Source organism: Buceros rhinoceros, unplaced genomic scaffold (genome assembly GCF_000710305.1).
Source record: "Buceros rhinoceros silvestris isolate BGI_N320 unplaced genomic scaffold, ASM71030v1 scaffold32705, whole genome shotgun sequence".
Taxonomy (NCBI): Eukaryota; Metazoa; Chordata; class Aves; order Bucerotiformes; family Bucerotidae; genus Buceros; species Buceros rhinoceros.
Window position 1 is genome coordinate 10,339 of NW_010415130.1, and position 8,461 is coordinate 18,799.

Below are 8,461 nucleotides of genomic sequence, written 5' to 3' on the forward strand. Positions count from 1 at the left end.
ATATACAGTTCCTGCTGCCCCCGCTCTTGTGTGTAACGGATTACCAGCACACCGCTGGGACTGACCACTGCGGCTCCGAGCAAGCGAGCTGCTGGCAGGGGCTTTGAGTTACATGGGATGTGATTGGTGTGGGATTTGGGAAATAAATGCGAGAACGTTCAGAGGTGGGACAGGCACTGAGCAGCATCTCCTTAACGGGAAAAGAGCTGCTGTGCTGGCAAATGAGTTTGTGCCCACAGAGCACCCTTTCGGACTGGACTCGTGCTCTCCAGCCTCTAAACTGCTTTATGACAACTTGTAAGAGGGGACAAATTGCCCAGAGACTGTTTCAGCAAGTCAGACGAGTCCCTGTGCTGATGGGTGTCTCGTGTGAGTGAGCTGTGTTCTGTTAACACCTTGGAGCTAGTTACGGGTGTGATGGGCTGATAAGAGTTGCTGGCCTCGACACTGGTGTTGCTGACACCGTGTGAGCAGACTTCTCGCTTGAGGCCATCTGTGCTACTCCTTCAATAAGGCAGATGCCCACCTTGGCTGCGTCCTGTGTGGCGCTGTGGAAGAACTGCTAATCGTGCCTGGGATTTCTGTTCTCATCAGTGACGTGGTGATTCCCCGGGTTCGCAGGGTCTGTACTGCTGCCGTACACACGTAGCCCAACAGCACAGACTTCCTCGGGCTTCTGGATGTAGAGATCACATCTCTTCTTTTTGAAACCCCAGCTGGGGGCAGAGGTCGAGCGCTGTGATTGCATTTGCTTGTTTCAAGATCGTGATGTGGTTATTTATTCTCTGGTACTCTGTATGTAAACACATGTGCCCAGGCACCTTCCCTGAGCTATGGCTCATCTGTTTGCCTCCCTGCAGGACCGAGCTTGTGAAATTATAGAAGATCTAGAAGCCAACAAAATGGTCAGAAAAATGAAGAAGCGCATTTGTCTGGTGTTGGACTGCCTCTGTGCTCACGATTTCAGTGACAAAACAGCAGATCTGATCAATCTGCAGCATTATGTCATTAAAGAGAAGAGGCTCAGTGAGCGGGAGACAGTCGTGATATTCTATGATGTGGTACGAGTGGTGGAAGCATTACATAAGGTAAGGCCTTTGTTAGCCCTTTCGCTGCTGGAAGGCTGGGTTTTCCCACGCCAGGACAATAGACCTTTGAGAGCTTCCTTGTGCGGGCAGAGGTGAGGTGCCGGGGATGGACACTTCAGCTGTTTCCCCGTAGCAGTGTTGTGTGTAAGACCTCCTGCCCCACGCCATAAAAGAGCATTCCCTCCCCTTCCCTCCCCTCGAGTTTCTGGAGGGTAACGTAGCATTTGTTGACTGTGGAGAGGGGCCAGCTGGACAAAACGCAGATCAGGTGAACCACAGTGTCACTGAGCTCAGACAGGGCGGTCGGGGACAAAAGTAGAGACCCATCAAACGCAGGGAACACTTCCAGCTCTCTCCATTTGAAGCAAAATAAATCATAATATAAGAATTGATTTCTGAGATCAGGACATCAAGCTGCGGGTTTGAGATCAATGAACTGGAAATGATTGTAACAAACAGATTCTGCCAGTGTTTGGCTCCATGCCCCGTGACAAAGGTCACCCCTCCCTCCTTGGCAGAGCAGGGAAGTGGGTGGCTTTGGAGGGAATGCTCGTCACAATCCTGGACACTAAAGTTTCAGGTCTGTTCGTTTCAGTCAGGTCTGTCTGTGTGTCCCAAGTAGCAAATTTGCTTGTTCTGTCCTCCTGACCGAGGAGCTGAGAATGAAGTGCATGAAGTATCTGGGATGGAACCCTGAAACCCTGACCTGAGAGTGCAGCTGACGTGACTTCAAAAGAGACTTTATGCTTTTGTCCAAGTGTCAAATTCATACTTCAACAAATATGCTTTTGCTCACATTATACTATTCTGTATCTTACAGAAAAATATAGTGCACAGAGACCTGAAACTAGGAAACATGGTGCTAAACAAAAGGTGAGTCTGCTGGGGAGCCGCTCTTCTGCAGCTACTGGTGGTCCTTCCCTGAGGCAGATTGCTGTTAGAAACCCAGTCGCAGGCAGCACTTGTTGAGAGAGCTCTGCTGTGGCAAGGGTGAGGGAGCTGGGAGCGGGCACCCAAAAATTCAAACCCAGGTCAGAGACATGTGAGTGAACCTCCAAAAATGAGCTGAGCCCCACCAAGACAGTCCACTCTGCCACCGAGCTTAGGGAGCCCGCGTGAGCACTTTGTTATGGAGTCTGACTTCTGAAAACTAAACTGTGGCGATTCGGAAACCTGCAGGAGAAATACATATTTTAGATAGGTATAAAAAAATTGCTGCCATGCGGTGGGTGGTCCTGTTCATAGTTCACCTTCCCTCGTGCTGAAGGGGTTCCCAGCGCTGCCGTCTGGGCTATAATCACAGCAGTGTTAAATCTCTGGCTGTTGCACTGCTGTGTTTTTTGCAAGCAGAAAAAAATATTTACTTATCTAAACAAAAGTTCTTCTGTCTAGCCTGTGTTTGTGCTGAAATAGCTTCCTTGTTCCCTTTAGCTGGTTTGATGCCTCAGTTCCTAACGCCCCAATGTCCAACAGATCCCGGAGGCTGTGCAGGACCTCCTGGAGCTGAGCAACTGGTGTCAGTGGGGCAGGATTTGGCACGAGCGAGAGGCAGCCGGTGGCAGCCTGAGCTTTGCTTGGTGCCTGCTTGGAGTGTTTGAGTTGTCTTGGGTTCTGCAGGCAGTTAGTTGGCGAGCTGGTTCCAGTTCAGACACTCTGCTGTGCCCTTCAGGATTACATTACTGGCTAAATATTTTGCACTGACTTGAAGAACGAGTGGAATTCATTGTCTTTTCACACTGTCTGGTTTTCTGTGGAAGGACTGTAAAACTGGAAGGCTTTAGGTCTGCAGGATTCCACAGTCTGTTCAGAGCGCATGGGTTCACTGTGGTCACCGCTCGCCTTTTTCTCCTCTTACCTGTAAATTAAGTTGTTTCGATAGAGCTGCTTTAAGATAAATCTCATCTCCTGTTGCTGCTTTGGTTCCTCTCCTTGCTCGCAGGAGGCAGACCAAGGTTGCTGCTTTACAGGGTCCCCCCAGAGCTCCCCTTCTTTGCTGGGCAGTGTGCAGTGGAGCATCCCGCTGACAGAGCTGTACGAGGGCCCTGCTAGCAGGGAGGGGGAGGCAGCCAGAGCTTTGTGAACACTCACCAAAGTCATTCTGTGTACTACATACGAGGTTTTTTCTCTTCACTAGCAACATCACCAGCTTTGGTGAGGAAAATCTGTAGCCTCTACAGCAGTGAGTCATGTGAAAGGGTGGGTGAGGTGCGAGAATCTCCATCTCCATGGAGAGGACCAGCCACTTGGGCTGATCGGAAACGTCTGTCCTGCTCAGCCATGCTCACAGGAGAGCCAGGTTTTTCGTGGGTGAGGAGTGAAGGTGGTGATGTACCACGGCAAAGTCCTGGCCAGGCACCTTATACCGAGGCTAATGAAGATCCCACAGACACTGCCCCCCGGTGAGATGTGGACCTTAAAGCCTCACGAGGTTTCCAGTTAGCCAGTGCGGTAGTCGGGCGATTACAGATTAGATCGAGTTTCAGTGTCTGAATAAAACCAAGCAACAATCTGGTGTCCTTTGGAACACTCAGTCTTTTAAACCTTCGGCAAAGCTGCAGCTGTGGTTCAGCCTGGGAAGTCTCCTGACAGCTGAAGCTAACACCTCTCACACACAGGTCTGTCTGTCTTAGAATCACCTCGCTGTTCCAGCCCACACGTGGGCTTGTTTCCCTTGTCTCTTGGATTTGCTGGAAATATTTTCAGGGTATTTTGACTGAATTAATTCACGTTCTCGGGCTGCAGTTGAGTAACGCTTCTTAATAATGTAGAGATCTTCTAGACAGTGTTTTTCTGTTCAGTCCTCTCAGTTGCATGTTAAAATCCCAGTTGTGTGAGTGACATGGAAGATGAAATGGGATAGTAATTTTGTAATGAGGTCACGCATTCTGGGAAAACTCAGTAACTGCAGCTGGCAATACCACAGGGGAGCCGGGGTGTTGTGGTAGAGAAGTGGCGTGTCCCCCCAGTTCTCACCTTCACTGCGGGAGGGCTTTCGGATGGCTGCGGAGTGGGCAGGGGGTGTGAGCACCCTCTGCTTACTGCTGCGCTTAACTACATGCTGCTCAGGCTAGATGTAGAGGAGATTCTCCCTGTAAGAATCTTGCACGCTGTGCCGGCAGCGGTGGAATCCCTCCCCGTGGGGATGGAGTCAGTCTTACAGCTCCACTTGTCTTCTCCCAGCGGTTCAAGCTCCTCAGAAAGCCCCGCAGACACGCACTTCTGTTTTGGAGTTAGCTTCCGCTGTCGGTGCTGTTGGGCTCGTGTGGGATGGCCCTTGTTCACTGACACCTTCTGCTTCTCCCCAGGACTCACCGAATAACCATCACGAACTTCTGTCTGGGAAAGCACCTGGTGAGTGAGGACGACCTGCTGAAGGACCAGCGAGGCAGCCCTGCCTACATCAGCCCGGACGTGCTCAGCGGTAGGCAGGCAGGCCCCTCCGCGGCCGCTCACAGCCCCACAGCCAACACATATTTCATTTCACTGTGCTGCTTGGCAGTACATGAAAACCACCTTGTTCTGTTCCCATATGTGACCTGCCTTCTGTGGGAGCCCCTTAATTAGGGGCCAGTTATGAGACTTGGTCTGTTTTTCCCCAACTGGGAAAGTGTGGAGGGAAGGAGCAAGTGTAACTTTCTTCTTAAGGCTAGTTTGAACTTCAAAGCTAATTAAAAGCTCCCCGCCTGGCCCTAAACAAGCCCGACTGCAGACAAGATGTTCTCTTTCCCATGTCTGAATCTTGTTCCTGAGGCTTCACTTAAGCCTCAGGTAAATCCTCTGCCCACGAGGCAGTCACTCTGGATCCCACCGTGGAGTCAGTTTGTTCCAGGAAGAGGAGCAGTTGCTGCAGCTGCTGCTTGCTTCCAGAGGGGAACTCTTGACCTTCTGGGCGGCTTCTGGGCTGACTGAGAGGAGTTACTTAAAAATAAAGGAATGATGACAGCAGGCCAGAGCAGCAGGCTGCTCGGGCTGTAGCTTGTCTCCAGCAGAGGCTTTAAGCAGAAGCCTGGCAAAGAACAGTTTTCCCCAATGTCCTCCTGCCTTTTAACCGTTGCAGCTGCACAAGCCTGTCGGAGACAGACGTGGGTTCTGCCTCTCTGGCTGCTTCAGGAGGTTTCTCTTCAATGAACTCTGCTGCTTTTGTGCTGGCAGGCGCTGAGCGGGCAGTGGGGCTCCTGTTTGTCGGGGCAGTGACTGGGGCTTGGTTTTGGGGTGGTTTTGGAGTTGTTTTTGCTCTCACCCAGGTGAGCTTCACTAGAGTGGTGAGCGGTGCGTTTGCAGGTGGGATGTGCCTCGGAGATCTCTCCGTAGGTCTGTGTAGACTCCAGTTACCATGCGTTAGCTCGTGTTGTGGAGCAGTCCTCGAGAGCACAGCTAAAATTCCCTTTGGAATTCCCTCCCTAGTCCAAGATCAGCCCTAGCACCTCCCACCTGCTCCAGGTGACCCATCCACAGGGCTGTGCTGTCGTTCGGGTGATGCGACACTGCCTAAACAGTGGACATGGGTCTTCAGCAGCCACTGTTCTCTGGACAGGTCGGCAGCGTGTTGGGCAGCAGCGCTCGCTGGTCCCTGCCCGTCTGTTGTGTTTGTGTGCTCAGGCATAACATGTAGAATACCAAGATACCTCTGCCAAAGATCTTGTTCTTTGTTTATGACATCCTGAGCTTTGTACATCAGAAATGCCTTTGGAGGGAGCTAGTCTTGATGTTTGCAGAGCCAGTGGATCCGCTCGGTGAGTTTGTCAGGTTTACAGGCAGCAGCAGTAGCTGTAGTGGAGCTTGTCTGCTGTGATCTGCCAGGCAGGTCTGAGGCTGCTGCTTCTCTCCTGGGCTGGACTAAGCCAGGAAGGGAGCAGAGGCAGGCGGGGAGGTGAGCTTTTTGCAGGCCTTTCCTGTCCTGCAGGATATCCTGAGGCCTCTGTAACCAGATGGGTCATTGGAGCCAACTGCTCTGCAGGAGCTTGGAGCAGCTCGAGTGGCTGGTGCCTGGTAAAGGCTGCATGGAGCTGCTCATCCAGGGTGTGTCTGTCCCGGGCTCCAGCTCTGTCACCCGCCCTGCCAGCACCTCTCTGCTGCAGGCACCCGCGTTCCCTGCACAGCTCAGCCTCAGTTCCAGGCCTGCAGCACCTCCTGGCCTGACCTCAGGATGCGATCGCTCTGGCCCCGCTGTCTGCGAATGGCCCGTCCCCACGGGGCATCTGCGCAGCCCAGTCCTCTGCTCTTGGAAACACTGCTCCAAAATGGCACAGCCTGCAGTTCCCCCCCAGGCATCAAGGCAAAAGTTACCTGAGGACATCCCAGGCTTCACCACCACCTTCAGGCTCTGAGTATCCCTCTGTCTGTGTTGCCGGTGCTCCTGCGCGAGAGGAAGCGAAAGCGCCTGAGGAGTTAGTCATTGTTTTAGGTCTCCGGGTGAAGCTGTCTTCTGCTACGAGATGGCTAGTGTTTCACGGCTGCTGATATGTCACCGCAGGAAAAGCTGGAGGAGGAGGGAGAGGTGCCTTTTTTTGAGCACATAAAGCAAAGAATAATTAGTACAAATAACAACTGCTGCAGCAGTGACTCACTGCGTGAGTCAGAGGAAATCATTCCCTCAGTCCTGCGCCGTGGAACAGTGCTGGAGGTTCATTTTTTTGACCCTCGTGTGTGCTGCTGTCTGATTTATTGCGTGATCGAATGGGTTTTAAAGCAGCGGTTCCATCAAGCGGCTCCCAGGGCGTGCTGGGGCTGCGGTGGCTTTTGGGAATGCCTCTGTGTGGGGAAGACACCCTCCTGAGCCCTCACAGCTCCCCAGCAGGCCCCAGTGACCATGTGCTGGGTCCATCCCAGAAGCAGAGTCCCACTGCGATGGGCTCAGTCTGAGCTGCATATGGAGAGTCTTTGTGCTTCCACACAAATCTGTGCTGTTGTAATTAATCCTGGGCTGCTCCTCCCAGGGGAGAGAGCCCTTAATCCTGAGCTTTCTTTCCTGCCTCCCCCTGCCCTGTGCTCTCTGGTTCCTAGATCCCCGTCTCCTTTGACCCATCTGGCAGTGGGGTCCATCTGTGGATGGAGCCTGCAAGGCTCAGGGGCTGCGGGCAGCGGCAGCGGGCGGGGCTGGCGAAGGGGAGCGCGTGGGAGCTCAGCAGGATGCGCGTGGTTCTGGCTAGATCGTGCTCTCAGATCACCTCAAGGCTGCTCAGCAGGGACAGCCTTGCTGTGTAAGGAGAGAAAGGACAGCCTGTGAAAGAGGTTCTCAGTGTCTTGCCACAGGAGGTCGTGAGCATTTTAGATCAATGCCTAGAAAGAAGGACCACATGCAGAGGGCTCTCCTGCTGGTGGTGGGCCATGGGGGTGAGCCGTGTCCTAACGCCTCTGTCTCCTTGCTCCCTGCAGGGCGGCCGTACCGTGGGAAGCCCAGTGACATGTGGGCATTGGGGGTGGTGCTCTTCACCATGCTCTACGGCCAGTTCCCCTTCTATGACAGCATACCTCAGGAGCTCTTCCGCAAGATCAAGGCTGCCGAGTACACCATCCCTGAGTGAGTACAGCCTGGTGGTGCCTGGGCGGGCGGTGCTCTGGACCTTACCAGGACAGCCAGAGCTGGAGGGGCTTCACTCAAAGCCCCTGAGGGTCGCAGCAGTAAAGAGAGCAAAGACCGTGTGCAGTAGGCAGCCAAGAAGCAGTAGCAGAGCTGGAACATCTTGTGCAATGCTGAGAAAGGTCCCACGCTGCAGGGACAGGGAATCGATCCCCTAGTTAGTTCCGGGGTCTGTTTGTTGGTTGGAGCAGTGGTGGCTCCTCCAGTTCCTGACCTGTGCTCCCAGCACAGCCCTCCCAGTGCGGGCTAACCACATGTTCTGTCTCCCAGGGATGGACGGGTCTCTGAAAACACTGTGTGCTTGATCCGGAAACTGCTGGTCTTGGATCCGCAGCAGCGCCTGACGGCTTCTGAGGTGCTGGATTCCCTCAGCTCCATCATAGCATCATGGTAGGTGAGAGGCAGGGGGGCAGCAGTGTGGCGTCTCTGTGCAGGCTGTGGTGGTCTGGCTGTGGCCTGCGGGCTGCTGCCACCTGGGATGCGGAGGAGGGTCTGGGAACCACAGATAAAACTCTTCAAATCCTGTGTCTGAACTGCTGGTGCCACAGCTGGCGTGGCCTGTACCAGCACTTGTCATCGTGGCCGGGGCTGGATATGTAAAGCAGAAACACCACAGGGCAGTGCATGGCTGTACCCCCTCGTGCTGCTCAGTTCGATTTTTAAAGACAGTCTAATGGTCAGGGGTACCTGAGGGGTGCAGACAGAGGCAGGCGCTGGTAGCGAGCACTGCGTAGTTGGCTAAAAACGGGGATGAGCTGTCTGGAGGGGAAGAGCAGAAGGTGCCGTTAGTGGG

At 53.5% G+C, this 8,461-nt stretch overlaps 1 protein-coding gene across 2 annotated transcripts in view; it reads left to right on the forward strand.

Annotated features, from left to right (window-relative positions):
* Positions 1–8,461, forward strand: part of STK40 (serine/threonine kinase 40) — a 14,676-nt gene that overhangs the window by 3,875 nt on the left and 2,340 nt on the right. For both annotated transcript variants that reach the window (XM_010137314.1, XM_010137313.1), the window contains 5 exons: positions 861–1,088; positions 1,909–1,961; positions 4,394–4,509; positions 7,464–7,608; positions 7,939–8,058. In XM_010137314.1, the coding sequence (XP_010135616.1) occupies positions 861–1,088; positions 1,909–1,961; positions 4,394–4,509; positions 7,464–7,608; positions 7,939–8,058 (662 nt within the window). The remainder of the gene's footprint in view (positions 1–860; positions 1,089–1,908; positions 1,962–4,393; positions 4,510–7,463; positions 7,609–7,938; positions 8,059–8,461) is intronic.